The 20,668-nt window shown below is 45.9% G+C and overlaps 1 protein-coding gene across 2 annotated transcripts in view; it reads right to left on the bottom strand.

Moving 5' to 3' along the window:
* Window positions 1-19,806, bottom strand: part of GLRA1 (glycine receptor alpha 1) — a 36,235-nt gene extending 16,429 nt beyond the window's left edge. For both annotated transcript variants that reach the window (XM_005523596.2, XM_088063554.1), the window contains exons 1-3: window positions 19,704-19,806; window positions 4,621-4,751; window positions 458-525 (exon numbers count right to left, since the gene is read on the bottom strand). In XM_005523596.2, the coding sequence (XP_005523653.2) occupies window positions 458-525; window positions 4,621-4,751; window positions 19,704-19,759 (255 nt within the window). In that variant the 5' untranslated portion in view covers window positions 19,760-19,806. The remainder of the gene's footprint in view (window positions 1-457; window positions 526-4,620; window positions 4,752-19,703) is intronic.
* Between the last annotated feature and the right edge of the window lie 862 nt (window positions 19,807-20,668).

Here is a 20,668-nt window from a genome sequence, read left to right as displayed (position 1 = left end):
AAGAAAACAATAATCTTAATCTTTAATCTAATAATTCTCTTAATCTTTGGGAATCTGAAATCCTAGTGCAAAATGAATTTGAGTTCAGCTGATTTCCCTTTTCTTTGAATCCAGATTAATTTTGGATTTATGCCCACTTAAACACAAAGTATGTGTAACTGTCGCTGAGTTTGCAGCCTTAGGCAAATCTTCAGAAAAGAATTATTTGTTTTCCTTTCTGACCCTTATCCTTTGCCCATGGAGTGTTTTCATAAGATGCAGATGGAGACTGTGTGATCTTCAGCTACATGAAATGGGTCTTGTGTGTTGACCATTAATTGACTCAAACTTTGAGCGAGTTTGGGAGCACTGAGTGTTTTTCCCTGGTCACCCTGAGGAGGAGGGTGATGCTGCATTTTCTGGGAGCACAGCGAGGCTGAGCCAGTAGCTGAGCAGCTGTGCTGTGATTTTTACTTACCATAGTTGTTTCTGCAATCGAACCAAAGCTGTTGATGAAAATGTTGCAGCTGACGTTCACTGGTGGGCCTGCATGACAAACACAGATTGGATCAGCAGTTCAGTGTGTGCTCGTGAAACAAAAGACTTCCACTCAGTGCAGTTAAAACCTGCTGTGGGAATGGGTGACGGAGGGGTAGCAGGGGAGTAAGGCCTGGCTCTGGTCTTGGTTTTGACACCAGACAGTGCTTGTGCTCTGCCTCTGTTCCCCTGTTTGGTAGAGTGTTTATAGATCTCTGCTGGGAACTGTTCAGATGAACAGGAGTAGACCAGAGGCAGCCAGGACAGTTTCTAGGTATCTTGACCTGGCTAGATGGGTGCCAATCTCACCTTGAACATGATAGCAAAGTATCCCAGAAAGGAGCTGAGAGACAATTGACTTTTATTTAGAGCTGTACTTATGAAATAAGTTCACTGTTCCTGAGCTAGGATGATGTGCTCCCATCAGAGCCAGTGCAGCAGAGTGAGCTGTAGGGATCAGGCTGGCTAAAGCAGCAAATACCCCACCTGCTGATGGTGGTGTTGGGGAGCTGGCACTGCCTGCTTGACCCTCTGCATCCTCAAACAGCAGGGAGGGACTGGCTGCTCAGCAGAGTAAATCCCAGCTTACAAATCCCAAAGACCTTTCCAGTGTCCTGAGATCTCCTTTTCAGCTGTTTCAGTACCTGAGTTTCTTGTGTTGCTGTCGGTGTTTCCAAGCAGAATTGCCTGTAAGCCCCAAACCCCAGGGGATGATCCTGATTCAGTCTGTCAGGGCTCACAGCTCACAGGAGAATTCAGGGCTCTGCCAGCAGGAATTCTCTGGCTGTCCTGTTTGGGCAGAAGGTAATCCTGGTGTCTGGGCCATGCCTCTCCTGGGCTTGATTCGCTTTCAGACCAAAGCTTTGCTTGCCCTGCTCATACTGGAGAAGTTAAGGGGTCACTAAAGGAAAGGAGTGAGGGTTAAGGGATGAAAAGATTGTGGTTTGAGGGCATGGGGGCCAGTCTGTTCCTGTGGTACTGATCCCCAGAGGTGTGACTGGAAGGGTTTCACAACATTGCCTGCAGAATCTGAGGCAGAAATGCTGCATTTACACAGGGGGAGATGCCGAGAGCTGCAGCTCAGCACAAAGCAAAATGCTGGGGAATGTTTTGGAACCAGGGCACACCTGGTGCCTGGCAAACCTGTGGCTTTCCCACACATAATGAGAAGGTTTTTTGCAGAGGGTTGGAGCAAAATGGGCCTCTGCTCTGGGGGCTGCCAAAGGCTGCTGTGGGCACTGCCCAGGATGTGGTGGGGAGAGCAGCCCAGGCAGAGAGCAGACACTGCCCCAGGGACCAAGGTCCCCTTTCACACCGGAGTTAATCTCATATCATCCCTGTGACAGATGCTTCTGGGAAGATAATATCTGTGCAAGTAGAGAGTGTGGATTTTCAGATTATTCCCCCATTTTTTATGGAGTCAGTGATGGTGTCTGCATTTCAAACACTGCCTGGTGGCTCAGTCTGCTGGGGGAGTGATGTTCCTGCTAAGGTCACATCTGCAGTCTGGCAGTTGCTGCAGCATGGAATACTGGGGGGGAGGAATGGCTTTAACGAGAGCCTTGTGCCTCTAATCAGTGCAAACTTCCTCCTGTGTGGAAATTAATGGATTTTCCTGATTACTGAGGAACATTTGGAGCTTGGTTTTCTCCTCTTCATTTCCCTTTCCTCCTCTCCTACTTTGGCCTCCTCTGAGAGTTTGTGCCTGTCCCCTGCAGTGATGCTCTCTGCTGGGGTTTTCTTGGTGTGAGTCCCAGGCAATCTGAGCAGGCTGCTGTCTAACCAGCCCCCAGACAACCACTGCCAGCTCAGCAGCATCTCACACTGCTCAGTCTGTGCAGCTTTCTCCACACTGTTAAACACTGGCATGGGTTGAGCTATCAGACACAAAAATAGTATCTTTTTTTTTTCCTGCTGCCTTCACCAGCTCCTCTTATCCAGAAGTTTATCTATAAGCTGAAAGCACACAGTTATCAATCTTTAGTACTTGTTTTTTGCCTTCTGTTGAGCTCAGGGGAATTGTTTTTCTGTTCTGGATCCGTTCATGAGCCACATAAAAGGAACATGTGATTCCCCTCCCAAGTGTAAGGAAAACTGAGCAGATCTCCTGGGTGGCTGCACCCACTCGTGACTCTGACAGGTCTGGAATATTTTGGTCCCCCCGTTCCTGACCCAGTGCTGACATGAAGCTGAGTCTGGGGTGGGTTTGTGAAGGTTCCTTGGGGCAGCCCAGCTCTTGTTGAGGCACTGAGCCCTTCTCAGTGTGTCTAAGGTGAGCCATGAGCTCCCTGCAGGATTTGGTGGTTTTTGGTATTTTTTAGCATGTGAGAGGCTCTAGAAAATTTGCTGTCTGCCACGGAAGTATTCCTCCTCTCTGCTGGGATGCAGCTGTGAAGGAATGGAGTTTTCCAGCAGCAGGGATAAGGGCACAGCCTGGGTGAGAGGTCTCCTGCCCAATTCCTGCCAGGTTCCTCTCTGTCCCTGCCTGAGCTCCTGACTTCATCCTCCAGCTTAAAACCCAAATACTTCTTTGTTCTCAGAATGTGAATTCACAGCTAAGTCACAACTTTACAGCATTTATGGAAAAGCTGCAATCTTCTATTCATTAATCTTCCCTTCCCCAAAAATCAATCTGATATGGATCTTTAGTATTATTTTCATTTAGATCTAAGCAATTAAAATGTCCTTATGAGTTACTGCAGTTAATTTAAATTATGTGCTTTGAGAGCTACAACCCCAAGCTCTGTAAAACACCTCCAATGCTTCCCATGTAAATTGGAGCCTGATTTATGTGTGGAAGGCTAAGCCAGCAAAACTGCCCTGAGGGGAAGGTGTAGTTCATTGAAATAAAACTGAAATTAAATTATCTCAAATAAAAATGCAATACAGCTGCCTTCAGCAGGAAGTGAATGTATACATTTCATTAAATATTAAAGTTTAATTTGTGTGTGTGCATAATTTAGAGGCAGGCAGGTTAACAGGGTGGTATTTTAACTCCTTGTGATTTGGGTAAGAACAGCAGTGTCCTCTTGCTTGGTTGGTTACTGGGACACAGGCTTCCCACCTTTCTTTGAATTTAAAAGCCCAGCACAGAGTTTATTGTTCAAAGCTGGGTGCCAGGTGCTGTCACCAGTGATTTATGGGTCCTGGAGTCCTGTCAGCCCTGCCAGTGGCTCCGGGGGAGAGGGAACTGGTTGCAGGAAACAAAAGAAGTGAACAAAAAGAGCTTTGGAGATGGCTGGGCAGTGGCAGAGAGGGGCAGGTCATGCTTTATCTGTGGGTGTGATTTGAGGCCAAAGAGCCTTGGGAAAGTGAGCTCAGTTGAAAAAGAAAACAAAAAAAAAGTCATAGAATGGTTTGAATTGGAGGGGTCCTGAAAGACTCTTTGGTTCAATCCTCTCTGCCATGTGCAGGGACATTTTCCATTAGACCAGGCTGAAAAAGCCATCCAAAATCCCCATGGCAAAACCCCACACCTCACTTGCTAGAAGAGGAGTTTTGAGGAGAAAAGAGGTTTCGTTGCCTCTGCCACGGCCTGATTCAGTGCTGCTTGGCTGCCATGGAATATGGGCTAGACTGGAAAACTGGGTGGGAAAAACAGAGCAGTGCTGGGCTTAAGAGCCCCTTTAGTGTGGGGGACAGGGATGGGTTCAGGCTGCCCCTGGCATCTTGGGAATTTCTTTGGAGCTGATGGAAGAGGCTGCAGTGGCTGTAAGGGGGAAACATTGCCTGCCACTGGCAGGGCTCATGGACAGTGACTTCAGGGGAAAGGCAGGCTGGGGATTTTATCTCACCCTCTAAAGATGTTCAGGTCCCTGCCAGTCACTGCTTGGTTTGACAGGATCCTTGAGCCCTGTATTGACGCAGGGACTGGGGGGCCCTATGTTTACAGCATGTGAAGTTCTTACAAGGTTGTTTCCACTCTGAGCAGACATTTGTTGATGTCTTTCCAGACATCTATAGGGATCCATGTGCCAAATATTGTTATGATACATTGTAAGAACATAAATATTCATATTTCATACTGCATTAGGAAGATATTAGTGAGGGTTGCATGCGGTTTTCAGTCCTGAAATGAAAAAAATCCCCTCTTTTTTTGCATACCTTTAAAATTCGGTCTGATCCTGGCATCGTATCCTGAAGTTCGCCCCATCAACTTATCCAAGAAATCGGAAGGAGACATGGGTTTGGGGGCAGATCGAGCTGCTGCTTCAGCTTCCTTGGAGGCTGCCAGGCTGTGCAAGTAGAAATAAAGAGGAGGTTTCAGTGTGTATCCCCTGCTGGGGAGGGCTTGGGGTCCAGAAACAGAGCAGTCAGCATCTTATTCCTGCTGAGGCAGGATGGGTACCCATGTGAATTCCTAATGAGGCTGGTCTCAGCTAATTTGTTTGCCCAGCCCAAACATCTCCAAATACAGAATCCCAGCTGCCACCAAAGTAGAAGAGAGATGATGAGCAGTGAAAATCCTTTTGTGAGTTTAGGTATAGCTCCTTGGTGTGCCACTAAATTACAAATGTGAACTCTGGCACTGAGCTCCACAGGTAAAATACACTCTGAGATTAGCCTTGGGCAGCAATTACTGCTTAATTACAGGGCAAATAGCAAGGAGCATATTCAGTACTCTGACAGTATGATTTTCCAAAAGGCAGGTAGGATCAGAGACATCTGGAGTTGGAAGTTTAAATGAGCATCATGTGATGGTACAGCTTGTGCAGAGCCTTTGGGGCTGTAGGGGAGAGGGGTGATTCTGCTGATCAGTCCAGCCTTTGCTATTGGTACCTGCAATGCAGGGTCTGAGCTCAACACAGAACTGGAGTGTCTGGAGTGTGATCCTGAAACTTTACTCATGATGGGTTGAAGATGAGAGGAAATGGAATCTTCCTGGGACCTGTATGGAATCTGGGCCAGAAAGAGTGAAACCATGAATTTACCTGTAGAAGAGAAAAACCTGGGCCTGGCAATTCCCCTTCTGACTCGATGGGAGTCTGCAAGATCTGCAGGGTGATGATTTGGGCTTGTGAAGTCTGTTGCTGCCATCTACACAGCAGCAAGTGACCCTTGGTATTAGGTGCTCATTCTCAGCTTTGCAGGAAGGTTTGACTTCCCAGACAGGAACAGACACTATTCAGTACCCTCCCTCTGGTTTCCACTTGAACACCAGTCTGTTTCCAGGCTGCAAGTGTTGAGGAAAATTGCCTAGATTATCCAAACAACCCCCCAAATCACCTCTGCAATGTGCTTAGGGTGAGCCTGTGGGTTCAGGTGTCTGGTGCTGGGTAAAGCCTGGGCAGCATTGCAATGCAAATGTACAGAGAGCCAAAGGAAGCTGCTCAGGAGGAAGTGAGGCCATTGCTTCAAACTCTGCAAAACTCCTGGTTTATTTTTTTTTAAATATAAAGGCTGTGTGGGAACAGCGAGGAGCCCCTGACAGAGCAGCTGGGAGGTCTAAGGATGTTTACAACAGGCACATGCTATTTGGCTACAGATGTCCTCACAAATGACACCAGAGTCCTCTAACAGCATGAGGACCTCACCTTGGGAAGCTTTGCAGTAGCCAGACCTGGGGGAGCAGTGTTGAGTACTGACACAAGATCTTTTGGGAAGAATTTGGGACTGTAACTCTGCATGGTATTGACGTGATCCCATCCCCAAAGATGAACTCTTCCAATACCAGTTTGAGCTGAAACCCCAGAGAGACATGTTATCTTGACAAAGCATTTGAAATACTTGATTCCTTAGAACTTTAAGAAATCACAGGGGATTGAGCAGTGCTTGGGTGCATAATTTCAAAATCAGGAATCTGGTAACCTGCATTGCATTGACTTTCTTTCCTGGTGTCAGCAGCGATGGCTTGCAGAGCCTTGGTTTTCAATCCTGCAAACTCACAACTGCAGTCTGGCTCCTCTTGCAAGTTACAGCAGAGCTCCCTTTGGATTTTTTTCTTGTTTGGATTTTTTTTTTTGCTGGATTTTTAACTGTTAAAAATACTTTAACTTGCGGTGAAGAGGAGAGATTAATTCCAGATCACTTCTAGTGAGAGCCTAAACCCAGGATTTTATTCACTCCTTTGTGTACTCCCAATCCACTCCCACACTGGACCCTATCTGAACAGGCTGGTGCACTTCTTTCTCAGTGGTGACCTGACAAGGTGTGGATCTTGCTCTTGCACAACCATGTCCCTTGTCTTGCTCCCATCTCTGCCCCAAGGAAATGCACAAAGGAAAACCAAAGTGTTTCAGGGATAAATGGGGTTGTGGAATGGGTGATGGTTTTTAATTTAATTTGTTTTTAGAAGGAAAGCAACAGGGTGCAATTGATTTGCAAATGCAGAAGAAAGCTGGGAGTGGGAGGACAATCAATACTGGGCTTGACTACTGCATTCCAATGGAGTGTCTGCATGGCAATGAGTCCAGAGAAAAGGTTTCAATTAAGCAGCAAATGACTTGGTAACCAAAGACTTCTGCCACTTCAGCAAGATGCCAGACAGTGCAATACACTGATTTCTTCTCATTAACTGTAGACTGGATGAAGTATATGGAAATGGAAAATGTGTGTGGGAGGGGAAAGGCAATACAAACCTAATAAGCATCTAATAATCTTTAAGTGGAAAAAGATAATTAGAAACTGCAATTCCCCTGGCATTTGTTTTAAAAAATGAAGTGGAAAAGCACAGAAATCGGTGCCCATCTTTCCCGTAAGTTCAGTGTGAAAGCCTCGGCTCGATATATTCACCCCACTTCCAATGAGTGAGTCTGTATTTCCTGGGTGCCATTTTCTGATCCTTTCTGCATCAAAGTTGCAAATAAATTAATTTCTTGGGTTCACTTCCTGCATGGAAATAAAATATTTGGATAACTGAAGCTCAGAAACCTCTGCCCTCTCACAGCCCCAGTGCCTTCTGCAGCTTCACGCCCGTCCCTGTGACCAGTCCCTGGGAGCACCCTGGAGGCTGTGCTGAAACCTTCACACAAGGCCTCAGTGTCTTGATGCATGTTTTAAATCTGCCTGGCTGCTGTGTGGTGTTGACCTGGGCATGGTGAGTTCTGAGTTCCCTCCCATTTCTGTTTGGTTACTAGATGCTTTCCTAAAACTAGACTCCCCCTGGATTTAATGAGAAAAGAGAAGAAAGCAGTGCATCGGGAGCAGCAAAGCCTTTCTAGAAGCAGGCAGCTGAGTCTACCCTCTATCTTAGAAATAATGGCAGAAAACACCACTGGGAGCTACAGAGAGGCTGATCCACCCCACTGCTTTGGGGGGATGGATTCTGTTCAAGGAAGCCCCAAAATCTTCACTTTGGTTGTGACAGCTGAGCTTTGCAATGGCAGCTAAGCTCAGGCAGCACCCAAAAAATCTGCCAGCTTCATCTGTCTTCCAGGTCTGTCTAAACTAGTGCTTTATGTGCTACCTTGAGAGTTTTCTGGGACTTTCTTTATCCCTCAGTCCTTCCAGAACACCGTCAAAAGTCCCACAGGACTGTTCGTCTCCTGGCTCAGCAGAGATGAGGAGAGAGAGATTGCCAAGTGATTTGAAAATTATTGGCAATGGAAGAGAATTGGAAATTTGGTGTGGGTAGTTGTGTTGCTCAGAAGATTTATTCTGTGAATAAACAAAGGGAAGCAAAGGCTGTAACAAACCCACTGAGGATGGAGTTTGCATTGGTGTAAGAGTTGTCTGAGCCGAGCATCTCGGCGCATTTTAATAGCAGTCAGACAGAGGCTTATCTTATTTATGCTGCTGTAATCCCTAGTGGATCTGGCTGAGAAAGTGCCATCAGGCAATCATCACAGCAGCTACAATGGGAAGGATCTCTTCAAAGGGTCGATGAACTAGCATAATCTTTTGTGATATTAATGCTGGTGTGTAAGCAGACACCAGCAAGCCCCCGGGAGGTCCAGCCCACGAGCAGGATGTGAAAGTGCTGGAGATGAGCAGCCCTAGCAGCTCAGGATTGCATCCCTTAAAACAGAACAGTCAAGCTTTGCAGGACATCTATTGCTGGTTTTTCCCAGGCTATACAAGCACTGTTTACTCTGTATGCATCAATTTGTTTCAGCTAAACAGATGATCTATTCTTATAAACAATTATTTGGTTTAGAAAGTGGCTTTTCTGCAGTCTGGATGTGTCTGTTCACTTGATTCCTGACTCCCCAGTTGGATGTTTCCTTGTCTTCCTCCTCCCATTCTCCCATTTGCATGACTCTTGAGCAATATTTTCATACTTTTTTTTTTTTTTTTTTTTTGGCTGTGGCCATGGTTGTCCATCTAATTAAGTCCAACATCACAAAATGCCCTGTTCTGGCTGAATGCTGATACTGAGGAATAATTTTTTTTTTTTTTTTTTCTTTTCAAAGAGGAGTGATGAAGGAATTAAATTAGCACAGGGCCTCTATTCTCCTGTCAAGTCATGTAATTGTTAATCATCAATTCTGAATGTAAAAAAATGATGTCTGGCAGCAGAAACAAACTGTTGCAAAACAAGTGTTTGCAGAGGCACTATCTCTCTGCAAAGTGTGGAAGGCTCAGGTCCCTGTGAAGGTGAAGTGGTGTCACATCAGTGTCTCCAGAGAGGTGGGATCTCTGCAGGCTGGGGAGATAGAAGATGCCTCACCCCTACCCTGGTTCTGTGCTGCTCAGAAAAGGTTTCTGAAGTGGTTTTTTTTGGTTTTTAAATTTTATTTTGAAACGCAGCAAGCCAGAAACCTTGGCAGGGATGTGTTTGGAACAGCGTTCAGGTGAGCTGCCTCACACATTTGTCCTTCAAATGTGACGTGTTCTTTAAGTAGATATCCCAGGGGAGGGAAGTGTCCATCAGGCTGAGGTGTGCAGAGTAACTGCTTCCCCCATTACCTTCAAAGCCAGGCTAGGGCAGTGCTGGGGCTTGGGGATGTGGGAGAATTCCTCAGCTTTGTTTTATTGACTCCAGCAGGCTCTGCGAGGTGCAGTGGCACAGGGAACATCAGCTAGCTGGGCACAGAAAGGCATCGTGCTGTCCATGATTAACAAGAGAGCAGCCCAGGGTTGCTCTCTTCTTCCTCTTCCTGAACCCTCTCCTGGGCACAGAGGCCCCTGGGCAGATCCTGGAGCTCAGCAGAACCCAGCCTGGATTCAGATGATGCTGGAGCTGCCTGTCTCTCTCTCCTCTGCAGCAGGAAGGACAGATTGTCCTTGTGAAAAGAAAAAGGGGCAGCCCTAAACTCTGAACCCAGACATTTATTTCTGACTGCACACCAACATGTTATCTGGAGGGGAATGCTGCCAGACCCTTGCTGGGAAGGCTTGGCAGACACTGCAAGCAGACTTTTTATTTTAATGATTAGATTTACTATCAAAATTAATAGCACAATCAATATTGATATGCAATTCAATTAAATAGGATGAAACTCGTTGCCTGCATGTTTTTCTCCATCACCTTGTCTGCATTTCTGGCCTGAAGCATTAGAGGTGGAAAGGAGATGGAATAGTGGAAGTGTGTGGGAGAAGAGAGCCCCAGTTCTGGATTTTTGGCCTGTCCTGGTGCTGAGCAGAAGGAGCTGTGAGTGTTACAGATGTGCTGGTTGCACAGTGGGGATCTCAATCCCCTGGTCATGCTCAGCTGCTGGTGTGTTACAGCCCCTGGCACGTGGGTGTGGGGTGTACTCAGGGGGGAATTTTCTAGTTAATTCTCACAGGTGGGAAGGGAATTTGGACATGGTTGTTTTCTTAATTCAGCTGAGTGTTTGTGCAGGAGAGGCAGGGAGCAGGCCTGAATACAGGAACAGGATAGGAAAGCAGATGTGTACAGTGAGACTGGAGAATACGGAAATTGAGAACCTGTGGAGAGGTTTCACTCTCAGAAAGAAATGGGCAATTATGAGCTCAAAAATGAGCTCTTATTTGTCTCCATTAGTGGCAGGAGGATGGGGACAGGAAAGAAAGAGTAGGCTTGTTAAATGTTTCTGTCCTGGATGGTGGTGCTCTGTTGCTGTGAGCTCTTTAAACCAGTTCTAGCTCTTGCACCAGAAGTAGCTGCATTGCAGTAGTCACAGGATGTAATCAGTTAAAGTTTTAACCCAAAGGATCCCAAAACACTCTCAAAGGTCCTGCACAACCCGTGTTGTCACTGGTCCCTGTGGCTGTACAGGAGGAGAGGAGCTGGGAGGCACTTTTTCATGAACCTCAGGGAATTAACCCTCTCTGAACGTTCCCATCCAGGGAAAGCTGTAACAACTTTACTGGAGTGAGAAAAATCTCTTCAGACTGCAGCATTCTGGTGTCTCTGTGCTTCACTGCCACGTTCCTGCAGCCCATGGCTCCTATGCCATATGGCAAAACACTCTGTCCAGAGCTATAAACCATCCCAATTACACTGATTAACTCTATGGAAAGACACCAGCACTTGGAACATTTGCTGACACTGCCTGGACAGAGCAGTAAGAAAATAAAAAATGACTAGACAATTGGCTGGGGGGAGGAGAAATCTGCATGTTTTATATAGTTGGGAATAGCACAGGGAGACCAATAAATTGTATGGGAATAATGCTCAGTTTTGTGCTGGGTCTCTGCTCCTCACAAGGATTGTTGCTGTGTGGTCACTCTTGCTTATCACATACTAAAAAGTGTTAAATTAGTTTTTGAGCCACTGGCATTATCTCTAGTGACTTTCTCAACTATTCCCTCTTCCAGAAGCATCTACAGCTCTTGGAGCCCATGCAGTGACTTTCTGGAGAAGTATGATCCTAAGCCTCTGAGACAGGTTTGAAAACAGTTCAAACAACAGAGAAGCACAAGTCAAAGCTCAGGTTCTAAGCACTTGTGAGATAAACCAGCAAACACCAGCATTGACTCTTACCTGTGCCTATACTGAGAGACTTACAAAATAAATAAAGTTATAATTGCTTTTTGTTTTTTGTTGAAAAACAAAGGGGAAAACATCTTTGCAAAGACAAAAGCATGCGTCTGTAGCTTCACACACACACCCACTGAATATTCCTTTTAAAGTCAGGAGGGCTAGTCAGATATTCACAGTCGTGCATAAACAGCCCTCCTGAAGGCAGTAAATAAAGGGGGAAAATGTCTTAACAAGATGAAACTTCATAATCTAGGTAAGAATATTCTCTTTGCTGATGTGCTCCTGATTTGGTGTTTGGATGGAGAGCTGCAATGGGAACCTCAATTGACGTCAGAGGGTTTTAGATCACAGACCAGACAAGTGTCAGAGAATTACGAGAAATCGTGGATGCTCTTCTATCTATAGCTCTGCAGTCGTGCTCTCAGGCGCGTTTTCAGCAGTTCAAATAGCTCGCTACGGCAGCTTTTTAAAAATTAGTTTAAGTTTAAGGATTCATGCTGCTCGTTAAGATGGGTAAGGATATTGTAACTTCTTTTGCTAAATCAGAAGTGGTATGGATAGAATTCTTTTAAGAGATATGATACGTAGTGCAGAGTGATGGTGGATTTTATCTTCTGAAATGGAACTTTTTGCTGCAGACCCTTTGAAGAGGTCTCCTGAGCTAACCTGGGTAACCTACCTACAAAACTCTGGGTCTCGTGGTAAAACTGGGGCTCTCTGATGAATTTTGTGCTGTGTAAAATGGATTGCGTGATGAGAGTGCTCACGTTGATATTTTCTGATGGAATTGGTCATTGTCATTGCAGCATAAACACCCTGCTAGACTTCTGTGCCATCTGTGATTCCTGGTGTAATTTATCAGTTTATTCATGAGCAATAATGAAATGTAACTTCTGGGATGAATGGCTAAGCCCTGGGTCCCCTGCCCAGGAGGGATTTTCTCCTTCTCACTCCAGGTGCCCTCTGACTTTGTGTTGTTGGAGAACTGAAGAAACCAAACTCCATCTTTTCAGCCCTGGTGCAGGGAGAGCGAGTTGTGTTTGATGAGGCTGCTGCTTTGTCAGCCACACTGCTGGGAGATGATTTCAAAGTCCACAGCTCTGTTTCAGGGTGTGATGGATGGGGCTGGAAGCTGGACAATGCTTGCAATTCGCAGGCCCATGGGGTGGCAGGAGAGGTGGGATAAACACATTTTGTGCTGTAAATGAGATCTTGGGAGACCTGGTGCAGGAAAGAATTCTGTTTTGCTTGTGGGTGTGCCAGCAACTATTGTCCTGGTCAGTAGTTCTCCCAGAGGTTGAAAACACTGGGAGCAAACAGAGACAGGATTGTAAACATACCCCTCAGAAAGTCACTTTTTTGTCTACAAGCCTGTCTTCACATTCTTATAAGGAAAGGTTCCCTCACCCAGGAAGCCAGAGGTTCTCCACTCTTCACAGGTAATACCTGTGGTGAACATATCCTGCTGTAATGGGGCTGAACCAACATTGCACATCTGGAGCTAAGGTTTTTTAAAGGGTGCTGGTAACAGCTGGCCCTTGGAAGCTTTCAGGTTTTGTAGCTCCCTCATAAAAGAGGGGAGAAGGGTTTATACAATGCATCTTTTTACTGGCATCAGCTGAAATAAAAAAATGAAAACAAAATTGAAAGAAATGTAGTAAAGGTGAGCAAACCATGATTTTGTTTGGATTTCCTGCAGGATTCCTGGCTCAGCTGTGTTTTGCTGCCGAGCCAGACGCGCAGCAGTGGGGCGATCCAGCCCTGATCCCACTCGTGCTGCTGTTTAATTGATTTGTGTGTTTGCTCCGGCCCTGCCGGGGCTGGGGGATGAGATTTGCATTCTGGGCGAGGGGAGCTGCTGCTGGCAGCCCTGCTCAGAAAGCAGCCCGGGGATGATTGATGGCACTGCAAGCCCTGCTGTTCCAGCCATGCGACACTCCTGGGCTTGGCAGCCCCCCGGTGCTCTGTTCCCTCTTCACCCACCCCACAGTGAGGCACTGACAGACACAAGAGGGTTCCCTGCCTGTCTGCTAATGCACTTGGGTGCTTTGTCTTTTTTTCCTACCCCCTTATTTTTTTTTTTTCCTAGCAGGCTGTGAGCCTCAATGGAAGAGTGAAGAGGGAGAAATCAAAAGGAAAGCAGGGGTGCTAAAGTGTTTTCTTTTGATCTGCCCTCCCTCTCAAAATCTAAATTTTGTGGGGCTTGGTGAATAAAGATTTCTCCTGCTCTTCTTGCTGGCACTTAGAGCCAGCAGAGATGTATTTGCAGGATGCCAGCAGTGCCCATGTACCAGCCAGATGTGGTGCAGTCCCCAAATCAGCATCAGTGCATTGTATGGATGGACTAATTGTCTGCATGATGGGAGAAGCTCAGCTCCTGTGAGCACTGGGTGCATCTGCCTCCATCTATTTATGTTCTCTGCAGGCCCCCTCTGGGCTTTGGCCTTGCTGAAGGGAGGACAAATGCTCTATTTCTGGATTTTTTTCAGTTTTTGTGCATCAGAGAGATTTAAGAGCAGCTTGGAGGTGTGCATGTGATCGATAGCACCAGATCAGCTGGGCTGTATCAGCACTTTCCCAAGAGGGGAAGGGAACTGTAACATTTTGCACCAATCCTGGCTAAGAAATCCCAGTGCAAACCTCCTCCTCTGGAGGGAAATGGTTTCTGTTCTGTCTGCCTTTGTAAGCACAAATGTAAATTGCTTGGGTACTCTGGGGGAAGGGTGAGAGAAAAAAAAATTGGTGATTTTTTTTTTGTCTCTTCAAAGGGTACTGACCTGTTGAATTAGCAATATTTTATTATGCTGGGTGCAATGCAAAAGTTGCTCTTTCCTGGGCTGAGCAAGTAGGTCTGGAAGTCAGCAGCCAGACAGTGTGGTGTTGAGTTTTCTGGTCAGGGCTGCTAATGATCCTTCCAGTGCATTGCAGGAGGAATCCCTGCTTCTCTCACCCCTTCCTTTTTGCTTCATGTGTCCCAAGCTGATGTTGGGTTTTGTCACTTTGTTGGATTTTTTTTCTCCAAACTAAAGTTATCAGAAGTTCTTGGAATGAATTTCTTTGTCCATCAAAAAATTGAATCAAACTGTGGTGGGGAGGGTGTGCTGCAATGACATTTTTAGCTTTTGAAAGCTCATGATGAATCCTTTCTCTTGGAAGGTGTGAGGTGCACAAGTGTAACCATAGTTCATAAAAAAACCCAATGATTTGTGCTCTTGCTGATAGATAAAGGTCAGTAGAAACATGCCAGGTAATGAGAGCAAAAGGGTAATTTACTGGAAATAGTGAAACCCTGATTTAATGTGCCACAACAGGGAGAGCTGATGCAGGCAAATGAACCAGATGGAAGTCATAATTTATAAACAGCCTATCTGTTGTCTTAACACTGATCACTTTGGGATCTCAGAAAAACTCCAGGTTATAGAAAATAAGCAAGTGAGAATAGGTGATGCGATTTGACATAATTAAATGTTGTGAGTTTGTGTGATTTTTAAAGCATAATTTATTTTTTTAACACCCTTGTCTTTCATCAGTACCTAAATAGCAATTATATTCATTAGGTGGTCTGACATCTTGTTCTTGACACTGGAATTTGGAGAGTCCTTTTAACCTGCATGCTGGGATGAAATGAGTCTGTCTGCTGGTTTCCTATTGCAGATGAATGATTGCTGCTCAGTGCTGGGATAATAAAGTAATTTAATTTTGGACATTGATTAACTTCTTAATTCAGACGTTGGGATCCTTTTCTATCCAGGTCAGCTCATGAGGGTTTGGTGAGATGAATTTCTTAAGCTCACAAGGGATGCTCTTGCCCAGGACCAGGGGGAGCTGCCCTGTGATGTTGCTTACGAGAGCTTTCCTTTCTGGCTGGAATCACTTGGTCAGCAGCAGAGTGAACTTCATGAGCCTTCTCCTGTGCTGTTAAATCTGGGACACTCAGAGTCAGAGGGCTTGCCTCATACCTAAGGGTCTGCAACACCTTTTATGGGAGAAGGAGAATAAGAATTCCCACGTCTAAATTCTTGTTTTTGAGGGAAGTCTCTGTAGTGCCTTTGCATGTAAGGGCAGAGTCTGGGCATTCCCTCCACCTGAGAGGAGAAGCAGCTCCTCTCAGGTATTTGAACAGTAAATTTTTGTTCTGGCTGTGGGACTTGCTGCAGTGTGGGGTAAAGTTCAGAGCAAGCCAAGGTGGACAGCCAGTCTGTTACCTAAGTGACAGCGCCAGTGCCTCAGAGACCAAGGGTATTTTATTAGTCCATGTGAGAAACTGCAACATTCATTGTAATGACTTTGATAAGCAAATTGGTTATTTAGGGTTTTCCTACTCTTTGTACCCGATCTAAGGTGGGGGGGGAAGAATGTTGTTTTTTTCTCAGACGTTTGTGGACCCTGTCTTTTGCTCTGAACCATCCACAGAGCAGGTCTGGAGTCGTTTAAGGCAGCAGTTTGTCTAAGAAGAAGGTTAAGACTAGGCTGTTATAAAACGTTTTGTGTAGTTTATGTTGATTTGTCTTAAATGCATCCATCAGGATGGATGGATCAAAGTTCCTGCAGAAGGCAGGGTCCCAGGCATTTTGTGCTTTTACTGCAGTGACACCAAATTAATCTTTCTTTACAGAATGATTTATAAGGGTTTCTAGAATTGTCTACATCATCACATTTTCAAACTTTGGCTCTGTAACCCTTTTAGCAGGGTCTCTAATGGGGTTATTGTAGGTTGTAGACCAAAGCAGCTAAAGAGTATCCTTAGAACCATCTAGTCCAAGACTTTGCTAAATCATTTTTATTTCATGGAGATGAGGGACTCTGCACAGGCACAACAGGTCATAAGGCACAACTTCTAGTAGATTTTAGTTAGCACAGTTAGGAAAATATTCTGTGAAGATTGAAAATATCTGCTGCATCGTTTATCTTGTGGCTCTGGAAATCTCTGGTTAGGGCTTCAGTCTGTAATGTGACCTCTCCCTGCAGAGCTATGGCAGCAGCCTTAGAGAGCACCTAGAGCCTTAGGTGCAGGTTATTCTTCTCATTCTTCCCCTGCCTTTTCTCTTGTGGTATTCTCAAGGAGATGAAATCAGCAGCTCTACAATCATCCCCTTTACCTGCTGAGACTGTTTTAAGAGGTTTGTTCATGGTTTTGTTTTTGTTTTTTTCCTCCCCACAAAGTTGAGGCTTCATGTTCACAGTGGCACCTTCTTGCTGTTTTAAAAACTGGCAAAGAAGAGCTCTGTTACTGTCAGGAGGGAATATAAACACGGCAGTTGGAGCAATCCAATAGGGACTGAGGCTGGCAGTAACTTTTAGCCTGTGACTCACTTGGAGCAGTTGCCTTGAATCACTCCTGCTAGATGACAGATTGCTGTTCAGAAAGGGCCAACCCTCATCTTGAGTCATGAAGGTCGTGCTGCTGATTCCTGACATTAGGACCAAAATCAGGCCCAGAGATTTTCAAAGCCTCATAGGGCAGGGTCCATTTGGGTAAGGTGTCAGTTCTAGGGCATCGTTGCTCTCCTAATTTGACAAGGTGCAATCCTACCTTCAGCTTATGCAGTGGTGTTTCTGGACCATAACAGCTACTAAAATTTAATGGTACCATGGAAAGTCCAGGCAAGATCATCACAGGATAATGGAGCATTTTGTTCTGCATGAGGGAATTCACAAGTGAACACTCAGGCTGTGTAGTTAGACTTTGGGAGAATGATTGATTGTAAATGTCTCCACAGATATAAGCAGGACATCTGGAAATCTCCGTGTCCAATATTGCTCCAAACAATCCAATTTATTTTAAAGAGCTGGCACTTTGCTTTACCTAGATACCTGTAAGGAAAGCTTGGTCAGACAAGCTGTCTTCATCTCCCCTCCCAAGCCAGTTCCCATCCCTGCCCAGGTTCCCAGTAAAAGCCTGAGTCACAGCTAAGTGACTGCAGTCTGAGGAGGCAGGTAGCTGGATGGGAAGTGCTCTTCCATAAAGAAAGGCATGTCAGAATAAGCCACATATCACAAACCCCTTCTAAAACACCCCAACTGGAACAGAAACAAATATTATATTGGCAATACCATAATGTTTGCATTCACACACCAGCTGTTACTCTTTCCCATGGGGTCTTGTTTTTTAAAAGGCTGGTGGAGGACATTTTTGTTAAGCAGAAAATCTAGCCTTATTTTTTATATTGGCTGTATATAATTTTCCTTGGAACGTTAGATTTTCTTCTTCTTCTTCTTCCTTTTTAATATTTGTGTGGTATATGTGCTAGCATATAATTGATTCTCTTTCCAGAGTATTTTTGACAGGCTCACAATAAAGCACGGTGCACTTTGTAATTTAAAGCAATGCATACTTCTCTAATGGATTATTGGATTATCAGGTTTGGGTTTGTTAAACATCATGTATGACTGAGTGCAGGAGTAATTGGCATACTAAATTTATGAATGACTGTTAATTAATAAACTTCTCTTACTGAAACAGAAATAGCAAAGCTTTTCCTGGACTAGAAAGGCTGGTAGATTTTTGGCCTGTAATAAATTGAACACATAACACAAAGCGGGAGAGAAAAAAAGAAAAACATTGCATAGAGTCAGTTCTGAGCAGGAATTACTTGACAGTTCTTTGTTTGTTTGCTTTTTCTTCAAAAAATGTATTTCAAAAATGATTGCAGTATATAAACCAATTTGATTTCATCCTTTCCCTGTAATCGAATTAAAGCATTTTCAAATATTCTTAAATGTTGATTTTGGGGAAATTAAAGTTCCAGAAATACCTTTTGGATGCACTATGATGTAATACCATGTGTGTCTGTGTAAAATTTGTAACATTACAAACCTTTGCATTAGAATCTGAAGTGACTGGTTTGAATGCCCTTGAGTGATTGATGTGCTGGGAACCTGTCAGTGCTCACACGTGTGGTGTGCAGCACAAGTGTGAGCAGGCTTTGCAGGACGAGTGTGCATTAATTTCACTGTGCTGGCATTTCAGAGGAGACCCAGGCAGAGGTTTCAGTACCAGAGACGTAGCAAATGCAAGCTTGGAAATACTCTTCTTGCTCAGTTGTGTGATTTTCCTTTTGCTTTCTGGTGTTTGTGTTGTTTTGTTTGTTTTTTTAACCCAATGTTTCCCCACTGTTGACCTAAGAGTTTATTGCACATCCATTTGCTCCCTGTCAGCCCATCCCACCGTGTCCTGCAGGGCTGCAATACACTTGTGACTAAGATGAGAAAGGATGGCTCTAAAGTGTTGGTTGTTGGGCACTGCTTCTCAGAGATTGGTGATTTTAGTTATTTCTAGAACTCTTGTTTTACCTAACATAAACATTTACTGCTTTGAGTTCATGAGACAATCTCACTGTCTCTGAATTTCTGTGGAATTACAGGAAAAAGTGTGGATATTCCTCTTTTTTATACCTAGAAAGACTTTTGCGTTCAAAAGGAAAGAGAATGCTAGCTCAAAGTCTGGCCAGTACTGGCAGGTCTGCTACTGTGATTCATAAAACAATAATTATTATGCCACCGATTTTATGCAAATAATGTCTGTGTTTTCACATTAAGCTACAAGATGAGACTTCGCAAAACACAGAATTACGAGCCACGCAACTGAACTGAGGACTGAGACTGACGAGCAAGTTTAGGTCATGAAAGAGGGTTTTTTTCTCCAATTGCCTAAATCTGGTGTCTCTCACTTGCTACAGCAGGGAACTGAAATACAGAAGCTTCTACCATCCCATTTTTTTGTCCATTTAATAAAAGTACTGCAAGATAGATGGACAAGGAGCAATTCTTTAAGACTAAAGCTCTTCCTTCTATCTTAGCCTTAAGGAGACACTGAACACATCTAAAACAGTCAAAATACAGCTGAGTGATAATGGCCACAATTGGAAACACCTCCCCCCATCCCCTTTGGCTTTCATTTAGATTCTGCAAAGAAAGAATAATCAAAACAACATGAAAGGGAGGAAAAAAAAAAAAAGTTGGGAAGGAACGAGATAATTCTCTGCTTTCGGTGATTTTAAACACAGACAGCTCAGGCTAGAGGGTGAGTCCTCAGACGCAAGCAGTGAGAGCATCCCACGGAACTCACCTGCAATCTGAGGATGGGGAGGGGGCGAGGTGGGAATATTTACCCGGGTAAATTCAAGTGCAGCATTGCCAGCCGCCGCTAGCTGTCACTTTGCAAGCAGCCGGGCTCGGTGTTTTCAGCACTGCGGTTAGCGAGATTGCGGTGCTAATTAAACGTCCCGAGCCCGGGGCTGTGCGAGGGGAGGCTCGGGGCACCGAGGGGAGGCTCGGGGCAGGGTCCCGCCGCCGTGCCCAGGGGCTGTGCCCCGAGCCCGGCCGGGCACGGCGCTCCTCGCGGAAAGCCGAGCCTTACCTGAAGAAAACGATCGTCTCCCACACGTAGACTCCGAGCGCGTTGACGTTGCACATTTTTCCAGCTCTCGCTGTTGTTTGCGGGGTTTTTTTTTGTACTCCGTGAGGGGTGGGCGGCTGGTGTTGGCCAATAAAGTAAGCGGGCACTTGGGGAGAAGCGGTGGGGAGAGCGCGGCGGGCCCGGCTCGGCGGCGCGGGCAGGGGCGGGCGGGAGCCGCGCTCAGAGCCCCCCCAGCACCGCGGGCAGCGCCGCTCCGCCGCCGCCTGGGCTCGGCCCTGCTCCGCCGGGGCCCGCCACCGCCACTGCAGCGCTGCTCGGGGCCGGGGCTGCCCTCACGGAACCCTCCCTTCAGCGCGGTGTCGCTCCGGACATCAGGCTGGCGACAGGGGCGGGCGCAGCGGGTGTAGGTTTGCCATCAGAGTGCTGGCGGAGAGCAGGGGGGGGGGGGGGGGGACGACGACCCTCAACAAGGACCCGGGGTTTAATCTCCGCTGCCGGCCGGGGTGTCTTCCTTAATTACATCCACAGGAATTTGTCAGTGCGGAGCCGTGCTGCAGTCCCGCTCGTGTCGCTTTCCTGCCCGCCGTTTGGCTGCTGTTGATTCCTGCTTCCTGGGCTATTTTCCTCCCGAATAAGTTATTGCTGCTGTAGGGAAGGTGTCCCATTGCTCAGGGCTAGAGCGGAGGGGAGCGAAGGGGAAGTTTCTTGGGAAGCACTTCCATTGTGCTCGGAAAGAAAGTGGCTCAGTGTCCTCCTAATGCATCTCATCTCCCCTCTGCCCTCTCTCCCCTGCTAGGACCCGCCAGATCTTGGGAGTTTCTTGCTGCATTAATTTACTAAACTAAGGGGAAAAAAAAAAAGACAAAAAAAAAAAAAAGACAGAAAAGGAGGGAAAAAAGGAGGGGGAGGTGGAGAGAGGGAAGGCAGAGGGGAGGGGGTAACAGCCTCTCCACCATCCCAAGGCC

Source organism: Pseudopodoces humilis, chromosome 17 (assembly GCF_049639895.1).
Source record: "Pseudopodoces humilis isolate 2021_Gansu_Grassland_sample_001 chromosome 17, ASM4963989v1, whole genome shotgun sequence".
Taxonomy (NCBI): domain Eukaryota; kingdom Metazoa; phylum Chordata; class Aves; order Passeriformes; family Paridae; genus Pseudopodoces; species Pseudopodoces humilis.
Note: the sequence above shows the minus strand (reverse complement) of the source record. Positions and strands in the feature narration are given on the sequence as shown.